The sequence below is a fragment of the Diplotaxodon limnothrissa genome, linkage group LG11 (assembly GCF_057381915.1).
Source record: "Diplotaxodon limnothrissa isolate DT_005_m linkage group LG11, D_limnothrissa_male_GT1.1, whole genome shotgun sequence".
In the NCBI taxonomy this organism is placed as follows: domain Eukaryota; kingdom Metazoa; phylum Chordata; class Actinopteri; order Cichliformes; family Cichlidae; genus Diplotaxodon; species Diplotaxodon limnothrissa.
In genome coordinates this window covers 25,768,753-25,795,878 of record NC_140606.1, presented here as the reverse complement: position 1 = coordinate 25,795,878, position 27,126 = coordinate 25,768,753, and the positions used below count along the sequence as shown (strand labels likewise).

General features: G+C 38.4%; 3 protein-coding genes across 5 annotated transcripts; 2 read left to right on the top strand and 1 right to left on the bottom strand.

The window, feature by feature from the left end:
* The first annotated feature begins 505 nt into the window (after nt 1-505).
* On the top strand, nt 506-14,206 carry usp5 (ubiquitin specific peptidase 5 (isopeptidase T)). 3 transcript variants are annotated; one of them, XM_085365465.1, is made up of 20 exons: nt 506-742; nt 1,302-1,430; nt 1,534-1,597; nt 1,700-1,827; nt 3,029-3,174; nt 4,262-4,446; nt 4,556-4,650; nt 6,956-7,149; nt 7,371-7,442; nt 8,220-8,307; nt 8,468-8,593; nt 8,874-9,027; nt 9,162-9,324; nt 9,417-9,505; nt 10,776-10,961; nt 11,274-11,417; nt 11,509-11,651; nt 12,323-12,473; nt 12,608-12,692; nt 13,417-14,206. In XM_085365465.1, the coding sequence occupies exons 1-20, from the start codon at nt 635-637 to the stop codon at nt 13,508-13,510; spliced, it is 2,544 nt and encodes an 847-aa protein (XP_085221591.1). In that variant the 5' UTR covers nt 506-634; the 3' UTR covers nt 13,511-14,206. The 3 variants fall into 3 exon arrangements, with proteins under 3 accessions (XP_085221591.1, XP_085221592.1, XP_085221590.1); XM_085365466.1 differs by having other exon boundaries at nt 1,531-1,597; nt 10,776-10,904; XM_085365464.1 differs by having other exon boundaries at nt 1,531-1,597.
* An 870-nt stretch (nt 14,207-15,076) lies between these two features.
* Nucleotides 15,077-17,933, top strand: LOC146622858 (uncharacterized). The gene is made up of 5 exons (XM_085365463.1): nt 15,077-15,104; nt 15,501-15,659; nt 15,748-15,885; nt 17,497-17,739; nt 17,821-17,933. The coding sequence occupies exons 1-5, from the start codon at nt 15,077-15,079 to the stop codon at nt 17,931-17,933; spliced, it is 681 nt and encodes a 226-aa protein (XP_085221589.1).
* Nucleotides 17,934-22,182: 4,249 nt separating this feature from the next.
* LOC146622857 (uncharacterized) lies at nt 22,183-23,380 on the bottom strand. The gene is made up of 3 exons (XM_085364916.1): nt 23,294-23,380; nt 22,806-22,981; nt 22,183-22,711 (listed from the first exon to the last, which is right to left on the bottom strand). Exons 1-3 carry the CDS (start codon nt 23,378-23,380, stop codon nt 22,183-22,185), a joined length of 792 nt encoding a protein of 263 aa, XP_085221042.1.
* Nucleotides 23,381-27,126: the final 3,746 nt, after the last annotated feature.

Below are 27,126 nucleotides of genomic sequence, written 5' to 3'. Positions count from 1 at the left end.
GGGGCTTTTTTTGAATTTTGATGTACTTTTTAATGAATTTAATACATGTAATACAACACTGCGCGTTTATTAACGACTCCCGTTGGGTTTGCTTGAGTTTGTCAAATTGGATTTGCGGTATTGATGAGTTTTGACTTGATTGAACTTGTTATGTCTGAAGCTACAGTATTTGTACCTCACCCGAGAGGAACCCGAAGTACGCAACCGACGTTACCGTAAATACAGATGTAAAACAACTTTGGTAGTTTGAAGTGAAACTAATAGTTGTTGGTTGTATTTTGAAGAAAGTAATCATTTCTTATAATTAATAAAGCACTAACGCACATTCACATTTTCATAAGGCGACTCGGCAGTGGAAATACCAAGTATAAAATAGTCGTTTTTGCATTACAAAAATGAGAACGCGTACCTATATCCTGTGGATTACGGTAATGAGCAGCAGCCACTCTGTGTGCGGGACTTCTTTACGGCCTTCCCTCAACACAAGGCAGCGTCTCATGATTCATTCAGGCAAACACAGGCAGCACAACACGGGCCAGACAACAGACGCGCTTCCGAGCCAGGGTATCAAGAGGCTGGGTGTCCAAACTCAGAGCAGGTGTCCCACTGCAAGGTGGAACTAGCGAGCTTCGTCATGGCGGACGTTGGTGAGCTTTTGATGTCGGTTTTGTCCACAATTCGGGTCCCGAAACCCGGGGACCGCGTCCACAAAGACGAATGCGCCTTGTCATTTTCCTCACCGGTGAGCCATTTTTCCTTTTGTAAATCAAAACTTCAGCCGATGGACAGTGTTGCTGTGTTGTATTCCCTTCCTCTTTCGTGATTCACACTAACGTAACGTTTTGCCAGTGCTGTCTCACTTTAATGCTCTGTTTTTCTACGTTTTCCCCATTTCAACTAACTAGCAGGTTAGCCTCAAGCTAAGCTAATAATGCAATGTAATGGAAACTTAGCGGCTATAGCTTGTTAGCTAGCTGTGTGGGTTTAATAACTGAGTAAGCTGTCAAACTAAGTCAGTCACAACTGTTACAGGACCATTGATTATGTAAATTTAACTTTGCTCAGTGTGTCACACTTAACAGACACTATTTTTCTGTGGACTTTAAAATAAACGAGCATTGCTTAACAGCAAAGGCTAGCAAATTGACAGGAGTGCTAGTTACTTTCACTGTAGCAACTGATGCTGTGACATGCTTAACTTATAGATCGCATCCAACTTTAATTTGCAAGTCTACTACAAGTGGTGCGAGATAAACAGAGAGGACAGTAAGCATTAAACACTGTCTGTGCTTCCTTTACAGGAGAGTGAAGGAGGCCTGTATGTGTGCATGAATAGTTTCCTGGGTTTGGGGAGTCAGTATGTTGACAGGCATCATGCTCGTACTGGTCAGAAGGCTTATTTGCACATCACCCGGACTCGTAAGGCCAAGGTGGGACACTTTATGGTTAAAATACGGTGATCTAAATTACATTTGTCTCTATCAGCACCATCCTTTTACATGTCCACTCACCTACTCTCAATGCCAACAGAAGGAAGATGATGGTAACTCTGGCTCTGGACACCCACCTAAGAAAAAGCCCACCAGACTGGCTATAGGTGAGTGCATAAGCATGCATGTATTTAAAGAAAAAAGGCTAACTGTATGGGTTTTTTTTCCTAGAGACATGCTTCCACCCTTGTTGTTTTTGTTCTTTTCAGGTATTGAAGGAGGGTTTGATGTAGAGCAGGAGCAATATGAGGAGGACGTAAAAGTGGTGATTTTGCCAGACAGGCAGGAGGTGACATCCGAGGACCTGGCCACCATGCCTGATGTCGTAAGAGAGCGGGTGAGAGGTCTTGTTTGTTTTCTAGTCTGTTCAGGTTTTCCCCAGGTTGTCTGTATGTCAGTAAACGGTAAGATAAGATGTGCTTTATTAATTTCAAATGTTGGAAATCTCCTTACTATATGCTCAGTTATCAAACAAGATACCTGATGCAAAATAATTATAATGCCACATCCTGTTTCACAGTGTGGCATGAAATAGGAAACCCATCCCTTTTCTTTGTTATTTATGTTCACATGTATTTTTTCCTCATCAAATTATAGTTAAAATGAAAGGAAATCCACTGATTTGTTTTTGAAAGTTGAATAAATCCATAATCTTTTAAAAGTCTTGCTATAATTTTGTTAAATAATACTGCACCAAGATTTTGACCAAAATAATCATTATGATTTTTACCATAATCACACAGCCTTACATTATCTTAGCAAACAAGTGAACCTTTTCAACAGTCCTTTAATACTAGAACTTGGGTGACATGCATATAGGTGTAGATTATGATTTATGGTTGATAAACGAGGCATTTTCTCGTTTCCCAATTGAGTTGGATGTGAGCACTCAACTGTGACACAGTCAGATTTAATGATAAGCAGTTTTTGAACACGTCAGCCCCTTAGTGCAAAGTGTGAGATCTCTGGATGCTCCTATGTGTAAATAGTGCAAATAATTGTCCAGAGAATTCACAGTGACAGTGGGCATGATGTGTCCTGCCCTCCACATGCTCTGCCTAGGCAGCTGTCTCGCCTAAACCTCACAAGAGTATTTCCAGTAGTGAGAACACGACCAGAGTGGATTATCTCAAGTTGCCTGCCTCACTTCAGACAATGTCCAGACCTGACTGCCAACATTTTCCAGAGTTCATGCTTTTTCTATTGTCAGTTATCAAGTATTTGAAGTTTTATCAAATCACTTAGATTGTAGGTGGTAAGATGTGTATTCTTTGAGTAATGTTTGGTTTATTGTTTTGAGCTGTATTTGTTACCATGGTGGAATAATTTCTGGTGTTGTTTCATGATACTTGCCTGTTTGTTTGTGTGCAGAGGATGCATAGTGCTGCTATATCATCTCTTTATCATCATCTAACCTTTTGCCTCCTTCCAGTCTGTTTGGGAATTTTCTTTTTCTTTAAAGAAAAATTTCTGTGCTTAAGAGCAAGTGGACTTCAAATTAGATTTTCTTGAAATTTGTCCCCCTGCTGTCCACCTAGGTGTCCCTGTCTATGGCGGGTATCATGGCAGCTGACTCGGTGTCTCATACCTTACAAGTTCAGCAGTGGGATGGAGAGGTGAGACAGGAGTCGAAGCATGCCGCTGACCTTAAACAGCTAGACAATGGAGTCAAAATCCCTCCCAGGTGAGGCCAAAGTTCTATTATTTAATAAACTTGCCGTGCAGCAGCTCACATATTCTCTTCAAATTTGATAAAAGATGTGCTGGCTGTTAGGGCTGGGCGATATGGCCTAAAATCCATATTGTGGTATAATTTGAATCCTGTGCGGTAATTATATATTGCGATATTCTTTTCATCTGTATATATTGATATGTCCAAATGACTGAACAGTATAGAATGTCATTTTAAGAACATTTATTGTGCAAAAGTTTTTTTTGTTTTCTTATTAATTACAAAAATTTTCAAATAATTTTTAAGATATAACCGATCCTTTTCCAAACAATGTAACACAAAAATCTTAAATGACAAATAAAAATGAAGGTAAATGTGAAAAAATCTTTGAATAAAAAAAATACAAGTAAAATATCAGTAAAACACTAAATTCTAAAATTATAGTTGTTTAAGATAAAGTGCAAATGTGCCTTTGGAAAAGATCAGTCTGTTGGTGTGTAGGGCCGTCTTTTGTCTTTCCACTTGACTGACTGGGCGTTTGTGGAGAGCGCAGTTTTTGGCTTTCCTCATATTCCAAAATGTTCTTCGCTGTTACTGTACCCGGCATAATTTGCAGATGATATTTTTCTGCTTAACATCCGGCTGCTTAAACCCAAACGCGGTCCATATGACCGACGTCACACCAGTCCCCTTTATGATCACCTCCTCCTCCTCCTCCCCACCTTTAAGCTCCATGCTTGCAGCCGCTGCGATGCTTTTGACCAAAACAGGCGCAGCTTGATGACATTATCAACATGCGCTATCGCAGTAGAGCGGTATAGTCAAAATTGCTACCGTTGGCCAAATTCATAGCATTTTTACCGCCCTCCCCTACTGGCTGTCTATATGTACAAATCTTATGGAGTTGCCACAGGTGTATCTATTTTAGTCGAGATACTGCCTTTCTACATTTAGAATCCACTGATTCAATATTGATCCTGTTCCCGTTTCAGTAATACATCGTAAAAGAGAGAATGTTGTCATTTAAGCTCTATAAAGGCCTGTTATCTTTATATCAGAAAGTGTGTTTATTGGAGGCTTTCTCTTCTGTCTGTCGTAGTGGCTGGCGGTGTGAGGTGTGTGACCTCCAGGAGAACATTTGGATGAACCTGACGGATGGCAAAGTTCTGTGTGGCCGCAGGTACTTTGATGGCTCAGGAGGCAACAACCATGCTCTGCTCCACTACCAGGAGACCGGTTACCCACTTGCTGTCAAACTCGGTACCATCACTCCTGATGGCGCTGGTAAGCGAAAAAACAATTTGATAGTAATTGGTTTCTGTTAATTAAATTTTTTTTACAGAGCTTATGCATGTGTCTGAAGCTCTGTCCCTGTGCTGTTTTGTTTTTCCAGATGTGTATTCCTATGATGAGGACGACATGGTGCTCGATTCCAAGTTACCAGAGCACCTGGCTCACTTTGGTATTGACATGATGACCATGGAGAAAGTAAGTTTTATTTTTCTGCTGATTTTATTTTGGATTTGTTCACTTATCGACCAATGCAAGTTGAGAGCTGTCATATTTCTTCCTGGTTTTTAATGTTATGCATTAGATCAAGGTCGTGTAGATAGAAGTATTGATCAGTCTGCTGCTTTATGATTGGAGTGTTGTAAATTTAGACAGGGATATGGGACTTTTTTTTTTTCCCCCTTTCTGTTTGCAGACATCCAAATAATGGTGGTGTCTACTTTTGTCTGTTAGATAGCCATTGATTGTATGGTGTTGCAAAAATTAAGGTCTAAAAAAGTCGCACTGCTACTGAGCTGAAGATACTTAAAAAAGATACTTCTCTTATTGAATATCTCACCCCCTTCTCATCTGGTTTTCATTTATTACTGCTTTTGTTTTTCGTTAACTACATATTATGTTGTTCTTAATATAATAGTGCTTTAATATAATTATTACTGCTTATCATATCGATCTGCTTCCTTTTTTTCTGCAACACCTGTTTCCTCTTTGAATCCCTGCTGTCTTTTATTTCTTGGCCACCTGCTTCCCCTCTTATGCAGAGTGCAGTCTACACAGCTGTCTTGTCTAAGATGTCTGTACCTCTCACTGTGTACTCTAATGTTATTTCTTTTCTTGCTGATGTTTTTCTGTACACACCTAATGATGCTGCACAGCCGAGGAGGTGAAAGAATTGTGGGATAGTAAAGCAGAAGACAGAATACAGCAGTTAGTTGTATATTATAGTGTCTTGTCTGCCTGCCTGGTGTCATTAATGAGTCATACTGCCTAATCTCGTTTATCAGTTTTCTTAATATAAAAACTTTTCTTTAAGCTTTTATATTAAGCTTCTTGCAAAGCATTTTGCTTTCTTACGCAGCATATCTTCCCTTTACTTGTAAGATAAGATACTTTGTTTATCTTAAGTTGAGAAGTTATGGCAGCACAAATATTAAAGATATAACATGCTTAAAGTGGAATAAGATAAACTGGCTCAATGAGGCAAAAAATAAACATGCAAACAATCAAAATTAAATTTTGGGGAGCATCAATGAATAAATATCTAAATAAAAGCTTGGATTACACAATTTGTTTCTTATGAGGAAATCATCTTAGGTTAAAGTTCTGCATCATAAACCAAACAATATTGAACTGTGTCATTGTTCTGTTGCAATACCCAATTTCAGCCAGACTTGGCTTGTTGGTCAGATTGCCTCATATCTGGCTAGAATACTTCGGTAACAGAGAAGGTCATGGTTGACTTGATGATTGTGAGGGGCCCGGGTTGTATGGCTGCTAAACAAATACAAGTCATCAACCCTTTACTGAGCTTGACAGTTGGAACGAGATGTTTGTGCTGTTTGGTTTTCTCAGTATGTGGTGCTGTGTATTACAGTCAAGCATGTCCTCTTTGGTCTGATCTATCCAAAGGAAATTGTTTCAGAACTCTTGTGACTAGTTCAGATGCAACTTTGCAAACCTAAGCCACGATGCTGTGTTTTTTAAGCGAGATTTTTTTTCTCCTGGAAACCTTTAAAAACAAGCCATAGATTTTCTAATCATGAAATCAATGAAATTTAATGAAATTTAATGTTTAACACACTGAGGCCTGTACAATCTGAGATGCAGCATTTGAGTTTTTGGGGCCTCTGAGCATTATGTGGCCTGACCTTCAGGTGACTGCCTACAAATTGTAAAATCTTCTGATTTTATAGAGCTGGTCAATGAGAATCTGTTACTGTTACCGATCTGTTACTGATAATCAGTTAATCGATTAAACCCTCTTAATTACTATGGAAGCAGTAAGGGTATGCTTAGTTTTTAATTGGACTGCATAGAGTCTTGTATTTAAAATTTTTAATTTGAGTGAAAATTAGCAACAGCTCTAAACTCTGTGTAGCACATCAGTTTCTTGCTTCGCATTAGAACTAACTTAAATTGCATTGTCCCTTTTAAATAAATAATGAAATGAAATTCATAGTCATTTGGATGGCCTCTGTGTTAACTGATGGAGCAGTCGGTGTAGTGATTCAAACTGAATTCATACAGCAACAGCAGGTGCTGCTGGCCTTGGCAAGTAATATGAATGTATTCTTCAGCTAACAGTTCAGTATTTAGGCCACAGAAGCGTTTCTCCACATGGTGTAAACCGATGTTTCATTCACAAACAGTGCAGTCCCTACACTTTTCTAAACCACTCAGATTAACTGAGCTCTGCCTGAAAAGTCCGGAAGCCAGATACAGTCCAGTCCAGGTAGTGTGATTGCAGCCACCATACTTACTGCATTGACTTTTCTGCTTTCAGACTGAGAGGACAATGACAGAGCTGGAGATTGCTGTGAATCAGCGTGTGGGAGAGTGGGAGGTGATCCAGGAGTCGGGGACCACCCTGCGCCCCCTGTTTGGCCCCGGCCTGACTGGCATGAAGAACCTGGGAAACAGCTGCTACCTCAATTCTGTCATGCAAGTGCTCTTCACCATCCCAGACTTCCAGAGCAAGTCAGTAACCTCCTTTTTTTTTTTTTTTTTTTTTTTTCTTTCATTGAAACAGTCACCATCCAGCTGTGTCCAGCATGTTATTTCTTATAGCAAACTGAAATAAAAATATTGCTTTTTAGTCAATATTCACCTAAAAGGTGAAAATTTGTCTGATACTTTGCATTAACATTTAAGATGAATCCAAAGAATTTCCTTCAAGCTTTTCTGTCCGTGCCTCGCAGGTACGTGTCTAATATCGACAAGATAATTGATGAAGCACCGAGCGACCCAACCCAGGACTTCAAAACCCAAGTGTGAGTTTCCTCATTTTAAACTACAAGCTTTTGTGTAATTATTAAATGTCCTCATTTGTACTGCAGGAGAGGGAAAGCGACTCTTTTTAAAATGTTAGACATGTTTTCGTGCTACCTTAGTTTTCATGCACATGTATTTACATACACACATATGGCTTTCTGATATTGGTGTCACACACAGTAGAATCAAATAAGCCATCTGCATAAATATACACAGGCACATTTACAGTGTGCCAGCTGTCAGCCACGAACCCAATTATTGTGTGCTTTTCTGGCAGCTGCATTTTCAAGTGTGATAATTGTCTTTTAATGTGTAAATACTGCCTTTCTCTTTTGAAAGGCGCTATTTTTAGACAGACTTACATCGACACCTGTTTGCTGTTATTTCGATAGCACAGCAGAAAATCAACTAAAGAGCCTCGCTTCAGAAAAAAAGAAAAATCCATTATTGTGAAAACAGAAGGTCGACACAGCTCATGTAACTTGACTCTTTATCAACAGTTTGATATAATAAGATTAAGTCTACTTGCTACCTAATTTTCTTGTTTTCATTAAACTCATATCTACTTTATTGTAAACAATCTCTGCTTTTCAGTAGCTGCGCAGCGACCTTTCAACACAGATAATAATATCAGCTCCATGATTAGATTTTCCAGATTGTTATTTGAAATAAAAATGTAAAAAATACATCTTGGTCTATATTTAAATCCACCTTCTGCATGAGGCTCTGGCATCCCGTTGGATGTGCATCTTGTCAGCTTTGTTTGTTTATTACAGAGCCAAGCTTGGTTATGGTCTGCTGTCAGGAGACTATTCCAAACCAGTACCAGACCCAGGAGAGGAAAATGGTGCAGCTGAACCCAGGGTAAGCAGAAGGAATCAGTCATACTGGATCCAAAAAACTAGGTTTAAAAAAATATCCGTCCCTTATGCTGGGATTATCGCTCAGAAGTGAGTGAGACTATAGTACAACCAATGATGACTCCCACAACTGAGAAATCCTTCTTCTCCGGCTTTGCTTTCAGGGAGACCAAATCGGAATAGCACCGCAAATGTTCAAAGCACTTGTCGGGCGGGGCCACCCGGAGTTCTCCACCAATCGACAACAGGATGCTCAGGAGTTTTTATTGCACTTCATAAACATGGTGGAGGTAAAGTATCACTCTCATTGTATTTTCTTATTTGTTTGTTTGTTTTTTGGCCTTTTTCAACATTATTGGATAGACACAATGAAGAGAGGACAGGAAAGTGGGGGCAAAGAGAAGGGGGAAGACATGTGGCGAGGGGCCGCAGGTCGAACTCGAATACAGGCCGGCCGCCCTCAGCCGTGTGGCATGTGGTCGCCCGCTCAAAGCACTGAGCTAAAGTCTTTTACTTTTACATTTTTTCCTTATTATTTTGTTTTAAATGTCCATTTTCTTCATCCTACAGAGAAACTGCCGCTCTGGGTCCAACCCGTCTGAAGCCTTCAGGTTTCTGGTGGAGGAGCGGATTGTGTGTCAGCAGACACAGAAGGCCAAATACACACAGCGGGTGGATTACATCGTCCAGCTGCCCGTGCCCATGGACCAGGCTACCAACACAGGTGAGCAGCGGATGAGGACATTCTCTGCAACGTTAACATTTAGTTCTTTCCAGGTATTTAGACTTGAGCATTTCATTAAAGAGAAACCCGTTGTTGTTATTATTATTATTATTATTTTATTTTTTAAATAACAGAAGAGCTTCAGGAGGCTGAGCGCCGCCGTGAGGAGGGGGACTCGTCAGCTCCGACAGTGCGTGCACAAATCCCCTTCACAGCGTGCATGGCGGCTCTCAGCGAACCAGAGATCCTCACGGACTTCTGGAGCTCGGCTGTTCAAGCAAAAACTACTGCTACCAAGTATGAAGAGAGACGCCCTCATAATGGAAGTAGTGAACTGGAACAGATTTTAAAAGATCTTTAGTAATGACAGCCTTTCTCTCATTTATCAGAACGACCCGCTTTGCCTCTTTCCCCGACCACCTGGTTATCCAGATTAAGAAATTCACTTTTGGTCTTGACTGGGTGCCTAAAAAACTGGGTGAGCAAAGATATGGTTACATTCTTGTTTTGAAAACATGTTGTTTTTTTTTGTTTGTTTTTTTTTCTTCTTTATAAATTTCTGTGTACAAAAATGCACGCCAGAGGGGTTTACTATGAATCAAGTTTGTTGTATCCAGGCTGTCTTTGAGTTAATTGGCTTAACAAAGCATAAAACTCAAGTAAGGGATTAGGGGTATGAACGCTTTGTGAAAGTAGGTGTTTGAAAAGTATTTTACCTTTTTATTTTTTATTTTTTTAGCCGAACTGAGTGTCACCTGCTTCAGTCAGACCTTATTAGAAAAAGAGGTGATGGAGATCCTACAAAAATAGGCTGTTTATTTAAAAAAAAACAAAAAAAACATTAAATGTAATAAGCCTACGCTGGTGCTGCAAAATAAAATAAGAGAGCAATGCTACATTGTTGAGATTTCAAAGGCCGTCCATACATCTGTTCATCCCTCCTATGTGAAGTCATGTTATGGTAGTGGCAGGCTAACCAGGGTATTCCAGATGTCCTTCTTCCCAGCAACACTTTCCAGTTCTTCTTTAGTGATCTGGAAGTGTTCGTAGGCCATATGATATATACTGCTTCCAGTTAGCTCTTGGTCTACTACGGGGTCTCCTCCCAGCTCGACGTGAAACTAACTCAGCTGGTTCCTTTAAACACGAAGGAGATCCTTCTGGATGTCTGAGCTCCTAACCCTGCAGACAAAACTCATCATTTGATCTTTACACAAAACCCATAACTCATAACAGTAGTACGAGACAGTGCCTACATTACTACTGACCCCTCATCACTTGTGAATGGGAACACTGTCGCCACTCTGAGGATGAGGGAGTGCAGTGTTTTTTTTGTTTTGTTTTTTTTCTTTTGTTTTGTTTTGTTTTTTTGTTTTGTTTTTGTTTTGTTTTTTGTTTTGTTTTGGTTTTTTTGTTTTTTGTGGGGGAGTGGTTGTCTGTTTGTTATTGTTTTCAAATACTTGCTGCTTCCATGCTTCTGTGTAAAACAATATTTAAAAATTGTAGATGTGTAACATTTAAAATTTTGCAAAAAAATGCTTAAATTATTTTGATTACTGAAACTGAGATTTCTCACTAGGGAACAACCACCACAACATTGCAAACTGCAATAAAATCAAAATATATTGTTTAAAAAAAAAAACAACCCACACATTATTAGCCATTGACAGGAAGTTGACATTTTGAAATGTACTTGATGATGAGTGACTTCAGGTGGTTTGTAATGGTGTGACTTTTCTCTGATGCAGACGTGAGCATCGATGTTCCTGATACTCTGGACCTGAGCGGGCTACGTGCAACTGGCCAGCAGCCAGGGGAGGAGCTTCTGCCAGAGGTGGCCCCGCCCCCACTCATGACACCAGATGTGGAGGTTAAAGGTATCCTGGGTTCCCATGGCAACGAGGAGGACGACTCGCTCTACTCCCCACTGCTGTGTCAGTCTGTCATTTCTGCTCTTTCCCTCCTCCCTCTCACTCATTCGCCCACCTTTGTTTCCTTGTGTTCTTTTTTTTTCTTCTGCCTTTTCTGTTCTCACGCGTCCTTCAGTTGCCTTTTTAAAAAACATTTTTTGGTTCAAAACAAGGTTTTGGTTCGGTTTCTTTCTGAGCATCAGTTTAAGTTTACATTAATATAAGTTACAACATTTCATTTTCGAAATTTTTTATTTTTTTTTCCTTTTGTAAATCTTGTGCTGTTGTACCAAAAACGACATCCAAGTAATTCAGCTGTTTTCAACTCTCTCTTAGCTCCAGTCCTCGATGACTCCACTGTGTCCCAGTTATGTGAAATGGGATTCCCACTAGAGGCCTGCAGGAAAGCGGTGTATTACACGGGGAACACTGGAATTGATGCTGCCATGAACTGGACCATGAGCCACATGGATGATCCAGGTGTGTAGACCAACAGTGATTTGCCAAAAATCAAACCATCTCACCATGACTGTTGCTTTTCACATCTTCTTTTACTTCTGATTGGCTGCAGACTTTTCTGCCCCCTTGGTGTTGCCTGGCTGCAGCTCTGGACCTGGAACCACACCCACAGAGAGCCTGTCTGAGGAGCACCTGGCGACCATCGTCTCTATGGGCTTCAGCCGAGACCAGGCAACCAAAGCACTTCGAGCAACGGTCAGATTTTTTTTTCTCTCTTAAAGGGCTTGAGCCTTAAAAGAGGGGATTTTCTTAATAACATCTGAGGCACACAGTTTCTGCTGTCTCCTTTTTAATCAATGAGAAGAAAGTTAGATTACAGAGAGAGGGAGGATGAACTCAGGGCTGCAACAAGTGCAGTAGTAAGTAACATCTGTAGTATATAAAAACACCAGACCAAAGCTGCCTACATGCAGCATGAAAGCTGTAGCTTGACATTACATGATCTATCTGTCTTGGGGTGGGACATAGGGTATTGTTTGAAGTTCACTGACACACCTTGATTGTGAGCACTTGGTTGGATCGATCTTCCTCCCTCTTCAGGGACTCCTGAAAGATTCTTGTAAATGGTGACGTAGTTCTGACATTACCTCATATAGCTTAGCCTACCTAAAGGTGTTTGGCACACATTTGAGCTTCGGGAGATGGTTGATGACTTGGAGTGCAGCCAAACACAGCTGCTACTTCTCCCCAGAGCAAATACTAACAGCGTGTTAAGAAATCTTTCTGTGCTGCTCCTGTCCTCTAATGGTCTTTCATCAGCTGTCTTTGCTCTCTAACAGTTAGACTCTTGGAAGTATTTGTGATCAACAGAGACTCAGCTTTAAGCTTAGAAAGTATTTGACTCTTGACTGGTGTTTGTCACACAGAGTAACGTCCTGGACCGGGCAGTAGACTGGATCTTCTCTCACCTGGATGACCTGGAGTCCATGGATGTGTCTGAAGGAGGGCGCTCAGCTGCAGAGAGCGAGGGTGGCAGGGATCCTCCACCTGGACCCCGCGTCAGAGACGGACCAGGAAGTAAGTCCATAGGAGGAGACGGAAAGAGGAGAAATAATCTTTATAATCAGATTGTCTGCTCACGTTAGTTTAGACTATGTTAATAAAGTGCTTTAATGTGTTACAGTCAATCTATTTTTCTCTTGTTTGTCCAGAATATGAGTTGTTTGCATTCATCAGTCACATGGGGACGAGCACCATGTGTGGCCATTACGTTGCCCACATCAAGAAGGACCAGCAGTAAGTATTTTAGACACATTGAGGTTCGAGACGGTGGTTCCTAACATTTCTCATGAGTCTCTTTCTGCTGCGTATTCAGAACTTTTGCTCAAACACGATCAGTTCCAGTTCCTTAAAATGTAATTTCATACTTTTTCAGATTAGCTCAGCCAGTCTTTCATGTTCTTATTGGCTTTTACAAGACTTCTTGTTGTTTAAGGAATATTTCACAGTTTTGGTTGGAAATTTAAAATCACCTGTCATAACAATAAAAATACCGCAACAAAATAACTGTGATTTACTGCATTCATGTCCCCACTTGCACAAAGAAATTCCTGAAGAACTTTTTATTAAATGTGCTTCCTGGTCCCTGAATTTAATTTATTTTCTAGTGCAGGCTAAACATCTGTAAAGAATTGCATTGAAATGATAAAGTAGCTTCAGCAGGGGGCACCATACTCCACATCTACTCTGACAAAACTCATTTCATGGCTGCTGATGTGCACGGTCTGATGTGTTAATCTGTCAAAGAAGTGAAGGTTTGAAGGATTTATATCCATCTGTCACCAACATAACTAAAGGAAAAATGTTTGTTTCATGTCTGAATAATGAAAATGGATCAATTTCTACTGACTACCTGCTTTAATGTGTTATTATGACATCTGTACCTGAGTTGTTCATTTGGAGGCAGCAGGTGCTGTTAAACAGGCCTTTGTAAACTGCATTTTCTCTTTGTGTCTCACAGATGGGTGATCTTCAATGATCAGAAGGTGTGCGCTTCAGAGAAGCCTCCCAAAGACCTGGGATATCTCTACTTCTACCGCAGGGTGGCTGAATGAAGCAGAGCAGCGTTACACTTTAGGTGAACGAGAAGATACGTGAACGCTAACAAACACCCATGACAAAATTCATAGTTGCACTCCACCAAGCTCTTGCAAAAGTCCTGGCACGCTTCACAACTGACAAAAGTGTAAATAAGTCTCTCAGTTTGCGTATTACACACTCAATTAATTGGTGCAGATGTACAGATGAGATGTTGGGCTGATATTTTTCTTGAAATCCTCTGATTACAAACCACAGGTCTGTTCAGAGAGCAGGTTTGGTTTGTTTCCTGGGCCTTGATGATCGGTCAGCCATCTGTTCAAGTTTAACTCGCAAATGATTTCAGAAAACCTGCTTCAGGGAACAAGTCCCAAACATTAGCGACTTTGAGTCCCTTCACTTGTTTTGTTAACCCCGACTATTGATTTCCACTGCCATCAGTAGTCACTGCCGCCTCCGGTCCCCTCTTCTTTCATTGGATGATTGCAGCTTGGTGTCATCACTCCTCTACCTGTTAGTGAGGACAAAAGAGTTAAACACCCACAATAAGAGAAAATGTCAGTGAATAAAAAAAGAATAAAAACAAATGTGTGTTACAAAAAGGAAAAGCACCAAATCAGCTTGTTTTCCTTCAGTTTGGTGAGGGTGATATCTGGGTGATTCTTGTTTTATTTTGTTTTTATTTTTGAACAGAAATGCTTTGTTACTTCTGCTGTGGCAAATAAATAATTGTCTTTCTGTCAAATAAAGTGTGGTCTGTCCTTTTGCATTATGCAGCTTCTCTTTTTTATTTTCACATCCTGATTACAGACAAAAGTATGATGAACTGCCGTTTTCTGGTGACAAATGTGCAGTTTAAGCATTTATAACTTGGGTTTAGAGTGACTTAAACTGCACCCACCACTACCAAAGAATGGGTTTCTCTTCAGATGCTCTCAAACCTCTTTAGTATTTTTGTCTTTGTGCTCATGTTGTTGAAGTGAAGCACAGAGAGGATTCATTAACTGCTAAAAGACACAGAACGTGCTCAGAATTAAGGTAAGTGCTCAACCTTTTATTTAATTAACCCCAATTAAATCTCATTTTCAACCCTGGTGCATATAGATGGTTTAATATTTGAGGGTAAAAGACTTAAGTTGTAAATCTATGTTTTTGTCAGTTATGGGGAGTAAACACAAAATATCTTCAAATGATCCAAACTAGTTTCATGTATAGCTCTAGATGAGTTTTGGCATTCTTTGATGTAAATGCGATTTTATTTTATGAGAATTTGACTCTCACTTTACTCAATTTTAACCTTCTTTTTAAAAGCTGCTCCTTTCTGCTGAACATACGAAGTTGAAGCAGTTTTATAGGAAACAGTTTAAATATTGTTTCAGACAAACTAAAAGCCACAAAGAGGTTTTGTTTTTTTGTTTTTTTACAAGATTAATATTTTTAATAAGTGACACAGGATGGAAGTAGATCAGAGGGTGTGGTGGTTTCTTGGTAGAAACTCTGTGGCCATGTATGAAGTGACATGTTCATGTTTAATTTGTTTCATAGTTTAATCTCAACGGTAAAACATTTTTTAAACCCTCAGAATGAAGATGCCGGTGTGGTTTGTGTTTGGTGAGTAAAGATACTTCTGGAAAAATACTGTGAAGGCCTGAACAGACTGAAAGTGACGTCTCAGCAGTGAGAAGGGCATGAAGGAAAAGTGAAGCTACAGAATAATGAGTCACAATGGGAAAGAAGAGGGCAGTGGTCACTTCGGTGGCCATCACCTTTTAAATTGTTCCCGTTTTGGAAGTTGCCTTGTTGTTGCCTTTCTGGTGTTTCTCATGTCGTTTTGATTTGGACCAAAGCTGGTGAAATGGCTTCAAAATGATTTTTGCTTTCAAACGGGACAGATTAAAGTTTAACTAACTTCGTTATACTGGGATTGTCAAGTGTTCCCTTAATTTTTTGAGCAGTTTTGATGTAACTAAGCAGAGTGTTTGTTGACTCCATTTGTCTTCTTTTCAGTGCTGGGTGCACTCTCTGCTGCAGGTGAAGTTTTTGTTGCAAAAGTCGGGGGTAAAGTCACATTGAAGTGTGGGGTCAGCAGCTACACACGCTCTCTGTGGTGGCTTCATGGAAATGACCTTCTTCATAGTGTTGATCAGAGAGGCTTCCCTCGCAAAGGTACTTGAGTATCTCAGAACACTTAACAGTAAACATCAGTATGTGATGATAACATTATATTAGAACATATTTTTATATTCTGTGTTAGGCAGTGCTGAACTTGTGCAGAGGTCAGTCGTGAGACAGACGAATCTGGAAATCTCCAGTGTGAGAGAAACGGATGCTGGACGGTTCACATGTTTGGCAGATGGGACACGTCATGAACATTCACTTTCTGTGTTCTCAGGTAAACAGTTGTGCGATTTACTCTTGTAGGTCAGTTATAATGGAAAATAATATACATCAATTTAAAATCCACTTTTTACAAGTGCGCACACACACACCAGCAATTTTACCATGATTTTTATCATGGCAATTCAAAGTAGCAGAGAGCAAAATCCAGATTACAGTACTGAAAGTTCAAGTCTTGAAACCATAGAGTCCTACATTTCCCATATCCCAACATCCATCACAAACATTTAACTTCCTGTTAAACGTTTGTACTCCATATGAACTCCCTGAACAGAGGTAGACTCGAGGTGGGCAGGGATGGGCATGGCAAGTGTTTAAGTTAACTTAGCTTAAAAAGTTTATGGGCTATTTTTGTGTGGTCGTCATGCCTGTGTGAGAAAATATTAACAGTGAGTAAACAAAAAATTGTACAATCTGGCCTACAGTGATTTGCAGTGCAGAAAGATATTATGAGCCTTCGTTGTCACAATATCATACAATTGATTGTCCCAAAAATCAGAACAGAATTGGAGGAAAAGTGTCACGGTTCTGGGTCCGTTGGACCCAGTATTTTGAGTTATGTTTTGGTTTATTTCTGCTTCATGGATTGTTTTCTTCTCGTAGTGATGATGATGATTATTATTTCTTGTTTCTGTTTATCCGTGCTTAAGGATTTGTTCTCAGTTATATCTCACGTTTAGTTTAGTTCAGATTCCATGTGTCATTCTGTCTGTCTCTCAGTGTAAAGTCTGCATGCTTGTTTAGTAATTCATGTTTCCTGTTTTATTGTGAAAGTCTTTGTCTTATGTTAGTGTGTGCAGCTTAGCTCCCCCGTCTCGTTAGCCCTGATCTCTCCCAGCTGTGTCTCCCCTCCTGTTGCCGATTCCCCCGTTACTACCCTGTGTATATAAGCCCTGTGTTTTCCCATGCTCAGTGTCGCGTCGTACCCTCAGAATTATGCCTGTGTGTCCTTGGTCTCAGTGTTCCATCCTCACTCCATGTTTGTTTTTCTGCCAGCAATAAAGCTGAGGTTTTTTGAGTTTCAATTCTGTGTTCGAGTCCTGCATTTGGATCCTCATCTCTGCCTGCCCGCACACAGAGCCCTGACAAAAAGGCTTTTAAAAATGCTGCCCCTGTTTCCTGGAATAATCTGCAGAAGGAACTGAAGTTATCAGAATTGGTTACCTTGGGAGACTTTAAGTCTATCTTAAAGGAATGAGAGAATAACTCTTTTACTCAGTGTGATTATATTTAATGCCACTCTTAATTTGATCTGTTGTTGTATATTTTTCACATGTTTGTACAGGATATTGTATTTGTTTTAAATGTCATACACTTATGTGGTAGGTGTATTTTGACTTTTGTTGCCACAATGCCAGGCCTCTCTTGAAAATGAGATTTTTAATCTCAATGAGATTTTTTTACCTGGATAAATAAAGGACTAATAATAATAATAATAAGAAGAAGAAAGTTTACCATGTGCCCACTTAGTTGTAGTAAACCATCGTCTTTTTCTGATGTTATGAGGTTTTTCATGTGTCTAATGAATTTGGATCAAGTCCCTTGTTCATCATGGACTCCTCTCTCTCTTTATGCTTCTCACTGTGTCCTCACCTCCTGCTGACAGTGTCGGTCTCTGTGACTCCCTCTGCTGATCTCCTGCTGGGCAGCGAGGCAACGCTCCAGTGTGATGTGAAAGGTCTCATTGAAGGTTGTGAAGTGAAGTGGAGGAGCCCAAATGTAGATTCACCCGAGTGGTCACCAACAGCTCAACTCAAACCTGTAACAAGCTCACATAATGGGATCTGGCAGTGTATCATCACCTGTGGCAGCAATCAGCTTAGTGAGCATCTGACCATCACAGTCCAAGGTAATACACAGATACTGGAAATGAAGACTCCTGTATTCCACTGTGATCAAAAGAAAAACAAATGTGTGTTTTCCTTTCCAGAGCCACCTCCTACAACATCAACAACAACAGCTTCACTGTGCAGCTCGAAGGATAGCCCAAAGACCACCTTTGCCATTGTGTGCTCAGTTTTGCTTTCCTACTTCCTGCTGTGATTAATAAATAATTGTTTTTATGTCAAACTGTGTTCTTATGTGTTCATTATGAATTTCCTAAGTTTTTTTCTTATTCTACATAACTATATTAAAAGAGGCAAAATCTACTCAAAATTAAGGGCACAACCTACATTTTAATAGAGGTAATATTTAATTTAATGTGACTATCCTGAAAACACTTTGGACTGTTTTAGAACAGAAATAAATTACTGGCCGAGCCACCAGTTTCAGAACAGACTGAATATTTAACGTCTTTCATGAATAGATCCATGTAAGGAGTCTTAAGCTAGAAGCTTTTAAACAAGAAGAAACATCTGTCAGACAATCTGAGGATGAGATCAGGCACAGTTAATGCATCACTAATATAAGTATTTCCATCACAAGTACACAAGGAAAAAATAAGAACTTCTTAATTATTGTGTTTGTCATAATTCTGACTTCAGTTTTGTTAAAGCTATTCTACTCCTCAAGTGAAGCTGGATAAGTATAAACATCTACCTTACCTGGGAGACTGGCCCAGCTAGTATACTATGAACCTCGAAATTGTGGCCCTTTATATACACAGTGGCACGCACACACTATGGAGGGTATGGCCCAGTATGGTTCTCCTTAGGTCTAGTTTTAAATAAAATAGTTCCAGTTCATTTCTCTGGAAAATGTTCCCTAAACTTGATTGATTTATTTCTGGTGCACAATCTGCTGCCTGACTGCAGATAATTTATAAAGTGATAAATAGACACCGTTGAGACAACAGCCTAAACGTGAAGCAAGAAAGTGTTTCTGCACAACTGCATACATTCATTTACTTTGCACTTTGAAGAACATGCCTCTGCATCTCAGGAGCTTTATGTGGTGAGGTGAGGGGCAGGAAGTTGATTTACTTAATGCATAACAGAATACATAAGTCATGCATGGGAAACTAACATTTATTATTGTATCTGTATTTTGGATTAAACAGGCTCTGGGGTTTTAGTTTATAAAACATTGTTTAGGGTCATTGTATGAATGTATAAAAACATTTATTAAAAAAATCCAGTAAATTTTCATTTCAACTGATTTCAATAAACTTAATATTTTACAGTGTACTTATGTAACAAATCTACATGGAAACTTTACATCAAATAAAATACTTTAGGGAGAAATAATACTGATCAGTCTGAAAGCTCACTCTCTAGAAGCCACAAACAGTCACTGCACAGGACACCATCAGCGCTTATGCGGGAAATTTGGTAGCATCATTATATTCACATCAAACACTCTGATCTATGGTCTTCCCAGATGATAAGAAATAAACGATGCAATAAATAACCCTAGGATATCATTTGTAAACTAAACTTCTGTTAAAAGGATTTATTTATTAAAGTTTTTATAAGGAAATTGTGGAATTTATGACTGAAGTTATGCAGTTTAATCAATGAGTGTGATGATTAATTTCCAGACTAGGCTAAATTTACACATATGTTAGATTAATTTAAAAACTTCGGCTCAACCATCCAAAGTAATGAACAATGGACAAAAGAGGTGAAGAAGAGAGTAAGGGCAGGGTGGAGCAGCTGAAGGCAAGAGTGAGGGATAATTTGTGACAGAAAGACAGCAGCAAGAGTGTAAGGGAAGGAAAGGCAGAGCCTAAGTTGTTAAGATTTTCATTGGGAGTGACCAGAATGGACAAGATTCTGGTCCATTCTGAGGGGCAGCTCAGATCCAGTGGTTTCAAGACACAGTTGTTGGGACAGGGGAGGATGCTGAGGGTGAGACGGGAGTAAATCATGTGCTGCGGGCTGTACGACAAAATGAACAATCCAATCTCAGCAGCTCCTCTTCGGCCATCATAATCTTGAATCTTTACTGTATACAGATGTTTCAGTGCATCACTCTATTACAAGGAGACTGGATTGTTCCATTTCCGTTTATACATCATATTCTATTTAACTGTCAATCAGAGCAGTGTGGTTGGAACTGATAATGGTTAACCACCACAATTACATTCACCGCTGCCTATTGCGGTTAGCATTGTGCATCACGAGTGCGTCACTGTGGAAAATGTGCTTTAGTGAATTTTTAGTGTTTGCAGTTTTATAGAAAGTAAAACACAATAAACCACTGATGATAAATCAGCTTGAGCAAATGTGATGGAGAAATGGTTACTGAGAAAAATGAATTTTGAAAATTGAATTGGTACTTGAATCTTATAGTTATACAAAACTTATAGTTTTGTGGCTTATCACTGAAACAAGTGTCATAATAAAGTGAGTCTATGAGTAACTTGTGGATGGAGATGTGTGAGGGTGGTGGTGTAGGCTTCATTCTGGCTTCATTCACCACATGAACCACCAGCATTGCTGTTTTCCCTTGACTTTCCATGCAAGTGCACACAAGCTGACACAAATTTGATTTATTTATTTATTTTATATAAATGTTACATTTTTGTGTGTGAAAGACTTCATGAATATATGATATAAAAATCATTTAGCATGGAAAAGTCTTAAAAGATTATCTTGCATAACATTATTTTGTGTTCAATTTAAGTAAACTTGGACTGTGGGATGAAACCAAAACAGCTGAGGAAACACACACAAGCATACTGAAATTTCAAATTCTGCACGGAAAGGTATTTTAAAAAAAATACAATTATGTAAAACACCACAGTCTGTCTGTTCCTTGGAGGATGCAGTCCTGTAAAATATAATGTTTAAGCTAGCTGTGTAACTGTAACAAGTGAGGCACATATAAATTTCGCTCATAATTAATAAATCATCAAGTCAGCTTTCTGTCTGATGCATTTATTTAATAGTTCACTACTTTCTTCAGTAAAGAGTCTGTGTGTTGGTAAAGCAGCTGGTGGCAAATCCATTTCAACATTGTTCTTCTGTAGATTTGAAATCAGAAGACAAAAATGGAGGAGAAGATAAAAGGTTTCACTGAAAGTAACACATATGACATACTCAGACACAGTAAATATAGAAAGAAGTTGACATTCAAAATCTAAAAATGCAGCACACAGTAATTCAAAGTCAAGTGGCTAACACTCAAATACAGTTTTTCAGAGAAGACAGATTTTCTTTTCTCAAAACTACAGTTACAACACCCCTGACTCTTGTGGCAAAACTTCACAAACATCAAAATCGTTGTATCTGCCCTTGATCTGCGTTTTACCATGAACACCACAGACGGCTCTGTAAACTGCACAACAACACTGGAAACCAACCAGTTTAACATGCACTAAACTGAATAACCTAGTACAATATCCTTATGGAGCATTTAAATGACACAAAATCATGTTCTAATCTTATATCAACGCAGGTTTCCCCTTGACAGAGTTACGAGTTTTTCAGAAAAAATAAGATACTTTGTTTGTTGGGGGGTTTTGCAGTTTTTTTCCTTTCTTTTTACAATCTCCAGCGGGTCTTGTCACCCAGATGACCAGATTAAACAGGAAAAGATTATGTGAAGATGATAATAAACCCAAAGCAGGAGAACACTTTAACTTTAAATACACGAAAAAGACAGTCAGGGAGAATGGAAACATAAATGTACCAAGACATAGCTGAACTCAATCTAGAGAACAAGTCACAGGGAAGTCAAACTAAAGACAAGGCACAAGAGACAAAGAACTCACAAAATAAAACATGAAGTAACTAAACAAACAAAAAAGAATCAGCAAAACAGAGAAACACAGAAGTTTTTTACTAAAGTCAAGTAAAACAAAGACTCAAATACCAAATTATAAGGCTACATATTTCAAAATTATAACTCTAAAACAGAACTCAGAATGCTAGAATAATCTTAAAATAAAATAAGGAAACCCAGTCAAATAGTAATCAAAACTCAACAATACCAAATATTAATGGCTCAAAAATGAACTGACAAAATCCACAGTCTATGACAGTAAAAGCTGTCATGCATAAAGTTATGATCTGAACAACAGTCTGTGTAGAAAAAATACAGCACAATAAGTCAAACAGTGGTTCATGGCTTTAGCTTTACATTGTTATGCATCACTACATCAGATAAGAAATGCAATTTTTTTTAATTTTAAATTTTAAATTTTTTAAAAATTCCTTCATAAATCATCATTAAGATGCTTCCTGTGAAGAGTAACTTCTAGTAACTGAGTTTCAGGTGGTCGACAACCAAAGAAACGTTAGCTGAGAACACACTTCTTATATACATCAAGTAAAACTCCCTGTCAGTTGTCTCCTTTACAGCAATATTTGTAAATGTTTTTGTTTGCATATTTTATCCACATCTTTCACACAGTTTGTATCCTATTTTCTCTGTCCCTTAGTATTTGCGACATCACCCAACCTGGCTGCCGATGTTCAGCTACGGCTGCTGCAGTGTTGTCGAATCTGCATCTTATACGCATGAAACAAACCAGAATCAAATCCAGAAAAGGGCCGAGAAGCAACAAAGTCAAAAGTTTATCAGCGATAACTTTAAAGCAGTGGTTATCCAAAAATACTCCAAGAGAACAGATGACACCGGGAAGGATCATCAGAAAATAATTAAAGAAGAACAAAAGGAAAATTCGTACAATTCTTTGTTTTTCATCAGTGGTCACTAAGGTGTCAGCAGCCAAGGCGTGAAAGGTCCATACTAAAAACAGGATGAACAGGAGAGCTGGAAGGAGGGCAAAAATATAGAGGATAAGAAACTTCTTGAAGACTACAGTAGGAACTACAGTTGCAATACAAAGGATCCAAATCAAGAGAGAAACCAGCATGGACCCCTTAGTTTGTCTGCTGCACTTCAACTTTGGGCAGGTGATAACAAAACACCTGCAACACAAGAGAGATATCACAATAGTATGTTATTCTGTATGAGGATAGAGAATACAATGTCAGGGAAGAACACACAGAGACAGACATTCACCTTTCAATAGCAATGTATGTCTTGAAATACCAACTAGCCGTCAAACCAGCTATGCAAATAATGTCATCTTGTTCAATTACAGATCCTCGCTTCAACTGCCAGGTGAACATTATGCTGATGTGGACGAGATTGGCAATGAGCAGGTTAGTGAAATAGATCACATGCTCCTTTCGTACCTGCAGGAGAAATTCGTTAAAGTCAAATTACTGCAGTAATAAACACAAATTGCAGAATTACACATAGAAATGTTTACATCAGATGATGCATGAACAAGGAGGTTGATTTGATTTTGCTTTCTCTGCTGTTATTGTATTAAGCATCAAGCAAGTATTTACAAAAAATAATTTAGACTTATAAAAACATTTTTTAAAAGATGAAAAACTGAGTGTTACAAAAGTGTACAATGTAATTAATAATCAATGCAGAACTGAGTGTTTTAACAAGTGTGAGAAAGAAAAAGAAAGTAGTAAGTGTGACTGTTTACGTACCAAGCAACACAACCAACAGATGACCAGTAAGGTCAAAGGAAGGCAGAACATGAAGTTAGTCCATATGATAAAATCGGAAAAATTCATCGCTTGCTGACTTTCTGTGTGGAACTGCTGTGAAAGATCCTTCATTCCTTTTCAGGAAAGAACCTGTTGTGTGGAATAGCAGGTTGTGCAACAGTGAGACTGTGGAATATTAACCAAATGATATTCATAAGAAATTAAAAGAGAATAAGCCAAATCTGTTTAACTAAAAACAAAAAAGAAAACAGATGAATTTGTCATGGATTCCAGAGTTCTGGACCCAAGTTCGAAAACACTGGATAAAGCCAAGAAAAACACTGCAAGAATAGCCCAAATCCAAACCTGACCAGCTCAGACACACAGGAAATTATAAAAGAAACTGAGACAAAAGACTGAGTTGAAGACAGAACAACATACAAGCAGAAACGCAACCTGGGGAAATGGACATGGCCGGGGGGGAAACAGGACACAGGTACAGACAACACAGACAAAGACCCAGGTGGGGAAATAAAAGTAAACACAAGACACTAACTACTAACTACCAACTACCAAAATAAAACAGGAAGTGAGAATCTTAATCAAATGTGAAAATGTAGACACATAAATGAACTTAACACAGGGGAGTCGACACAAGCGCATCAGGCAGGAGATACTGAGGAAACAAATTAAACTCCAAAGCAAAAACTTGATTTCTCCAGCCAAGACAGAATTTTCCTTCACAAGTTGTTTATGGAGACAAACCTACATGAATAATTCTGTATTTTTTAAAAATGAAAAAATAACGCCAGAGTGATTCTACTCCAACCAGATCACACTCGATTGATCCATAAATATTTAATCAACAGCACATTAAATTAAACCCTCTTGTGTAATTATAGCTATAATTGTATAGTTTAGATGTTTAGTAGCAAAAAACATCTCTGTAGTAAAAAAAAAAAAGGGAATGAGTATGAGATCAAGTTATACGTCACTAGTAACCGCATTTCCATCGAGTTTCCATTTGAGCAGCTTTTGTGCTGTTAATGTAGAAACTGTGCAAGCACAAAGGATAACGACAGAAAAAGCTTCTAGATCTTAAGATTTTGACTTGGCCTCTCCAACTACTCAACTTCTCAACTAAAGATAATATGAATAAGTGTAAACATCAACCTTACTGGCTTCAGGACGACTTCCTGCTCAGCTTGTTTAGTGATTCAGTGATGTGACGCTGAAGTTTAGCTTCAGAGTGAAGCAGAACAGAGCACAGAAATGTGGTTTATATACTTCACCCCACCCACTGATGGGTATACACACACACACACACACACACACACACACACACACACACACACACACACACACACACACACACACACACACTGCTCCTTTGGGTGTTGGAGCTGTGTTTCTTTCAGCTTGTTTTGTGTTTTGAAGCTCTTCATATTTTTTGAATGTGAATTCTGCTGTCAGTGGATTGGTTAGATGCTGATGAAGCCACCTGTTTGATGTGGACATATGTAAGTGTAAATGAAGTCAGATAAGAAAAAAGAATATTGTGAGCATTTCCTGAGCTTTTTTTAATTGCACTTTTCAATGATGTGTATCTGAGACAGGTAAACGCAACATCTGAGGGAAATACATCTAAGCTGTAATCTTTTCATGTTCAGTTTTACAGTCTTACACTTCTGGCCTTTTTTGTTCTGTTTGTAATGTTGTTTGATGTTTTCTTGATTCAGTGATTGAAAATCAACTGTATTTATAATATTTAAAAAGTCATGAGAAACAAGTGATAGGAACCACACTCAAAAACATTTGTGGCTGGAACATGAGTCATAGTGTTAGCTGTGATGTCTGCCAGCTTGTAGGTGTTAAAAACATTTATTACGTAAGCTGGTGACATTTTGCAGTGCTGGGGTTGTTACATATACCAGTCTTTCTAATCTGGCCTTTTCACTTCTGTTGAAGTCTTTTTAATTTCTTGTCTTAAATATTTTTTTGTTTTTTAGTGTTGCTTTAACAGCCCTTTGTGTTCCATCAAAATGACAAAAGTTTAGCATTTGGAGCAAAGCTCAGGTCATCACCCCGAATATAAATATAAATGATAGTACTTCCAGATTTTTTGAACTTATTTGTGAAAGTGTTTACAGGTATAAATAGAGCAGGAATACAATCAGTGCCTGTTGAAATAAAAGTATATCTTTCAAAGTTTTTATTTGGACATATTCTATTTTTTGCGGTTTTAGTACCTGGCAATTTTTAAACAGAGATGTTGGAGATCTTGTCAAGATTGATGGAATTATTAACACACAAAAGTGCCATTAGGTTTTCAAATAACAGTTTTATTTTTCAGCATTACAATCATCCCAAACAAATCATCTTTTGGCTTTATGTGACATATTCAATATTCAAATTTAAAAACAAAATAAAATATAAAATAAGTGTAGGGAAAACTTTTTTATTTTTCTTGTTTCAGAGAAGAGTGTTTTTTTCTTGTCCTAAAATTAGCACTTGCAGTATTACACGTATATGCAAGACAAACATTACATTACCCATTTCACACAATAAATAGCAAAACCTTTCAGCAAAGTGAGACAAACTGTGTACAGATGGCAGAAGAGGTGAATATTTTTTTTATTACTGCAGTGTGAAGCTATTCAGCCAAACTGATAAAAACACTTAAAACTAACTCCTGCTGAGGTCTTCTTACTTTCACTTTCACTTTAATGCTCCTCATGCTTTCATACTATTGTACATAGGTTTAATTGTTGTATATTTTCCCTGAAGTGTCCTTTTTTCTTTTTCTTATTTCTTCTGTTATACAAAGTTCAGAGAGAAAGGAAATGAGTCTCTCACATTTCACTTTACACATTTTTATAAATAGGTTTTAGAATCTAATAGATGGAGGGAATTTTAAAATAATAAAAATAAATGTGTTACAAAAAGAAAATAGAGCAAAAAGTCAGCTTGTTTTTTGTGTTTTCTGAAGATTTTTATCTTGAAAACAAAAAAAGAAATACTTTGTTACTTCTGTTGTGATAAATAAAAAAATGTCTTTCTGTAAACCAGTGTTTTGTGTTTTTCTTGACATGTTTTTCTCCATCTTATTTTACTGTCCTGGTTATAAAAATAATTGTGATAAATTGGCATCACTTTTCTGTGAGAATAATCTGAGCGCACGTCTCCAGTTGAGCGTTTTGTAAATAAGCTTTAACGTGACTGTTCAGAACTTCATTCAGTTTTTTTAAAGAGCTGCACTGTTTTGAAAATGCAATGCTTCGATTGCAGAAAGTGCAGGCGTGAGTAGCAAACCCACAAAGATCTGGGGTTTGCATCAACCTGCAAATTTCCAGAGTGCAGCTCTCTCTTCAGAGGCCTTCTGGGTTCTGCACTTCTGCATCCTTGAGATCTTTGTTTTTGTTGAAGTGAAGCACGAGAGGATGAAGAAAGATTTTTGCTGAACTAAAAGACACAAAATCTGCTCAAAATTAAGGTAAGAGCTCAAGCTTCATTTTCAAATTTAGTTTCATTTGTTTCTTTTTGTTTTATCTTGTAAAATGGATTTAATGTGGCTATCCTTTCTTTTCAAGCTTACTGGCAGAGGCACCAGTTTAAGAGCAAATACAGATGAGTAGTGTTTCAGAACGAGCTGCATAAAAGAGTCCAAGTTAAAACCATTTAAACAAATAATAAGAAAAAAATGTGTCAAACTCTGTTTCCAAGGCTTGATGTGTAGAATAACATTAATTTATGATGTTAAAGACATAAATTCACTCATTTTGAGATGTGAATGTATTTATTGAGATTAAATACAACAATATTAATGACAGAAC

Bases quoted from the DNA above. Each gene is read 5' to 3' on its own strand.
- LOC146622857 (XM_085364916.1), bottom strand. From the start codon at position 23,380: ATGAATTTTTCCGATTTTATCATATGGACTAACTTCATGTTCTGCCTT. The intron at 22,982-23,293 runs GTACGTAAACAG...TTTCTCCTGCAG, and splicing joins TCTGTTGGTTGTGTTGCTTG to GTACGAAAGGAGCATGTGAT. The intron at 22,712-22,805 runs GTGAATGTCTGT...CTTGTGTTGCAG, and splicing joins ACATACATTGCTATTGAAAG to GTGTTTTGTTATCACCTGCC.
- LOC146622858 (XM_085365463.1), top strand. From the start codon at position 15,077: ATGAAGATGCCGGTGTGGTTTGTGTTTG. The intron at 15,105-15,500 runs GTGAGTAAAGAT...TCTTCTTTTCAG, and splicing joins GCCGGTGTGGTTTGTGTTTG to TGCTGGGTGCACTCTCTGCT. The intron at 15,660-15,747 runs GTACTTGAGTAT...ATTCTGTGTTAG, and splicing joins GAGAGGCTTCCCTCGCAAAG to GCAGTGCTGAACTTGTGCAG.
- usp5 (XM_085365464.1), top strand. From the start codon at position 635: ATGGCGGACGTTGGTGAGCTTTTGATGTCGGTTTTGTCCACAATTCGG. The intron at 9,028-9,161 runs GTGAGCAGCGGA...TTTAAATAACAG, and splicing joins GGACCAGGCTACCAACACAG to AAGAGCTTCAGGAGGCTGAG. The intron at 10,962-11,273 runs GTCAGTCTGTCA...ACTCTCTCTTAG, and splicing joins GCTCTACTCCCCACTGCTGT to CTCCAGTCCTCGATGACTCC.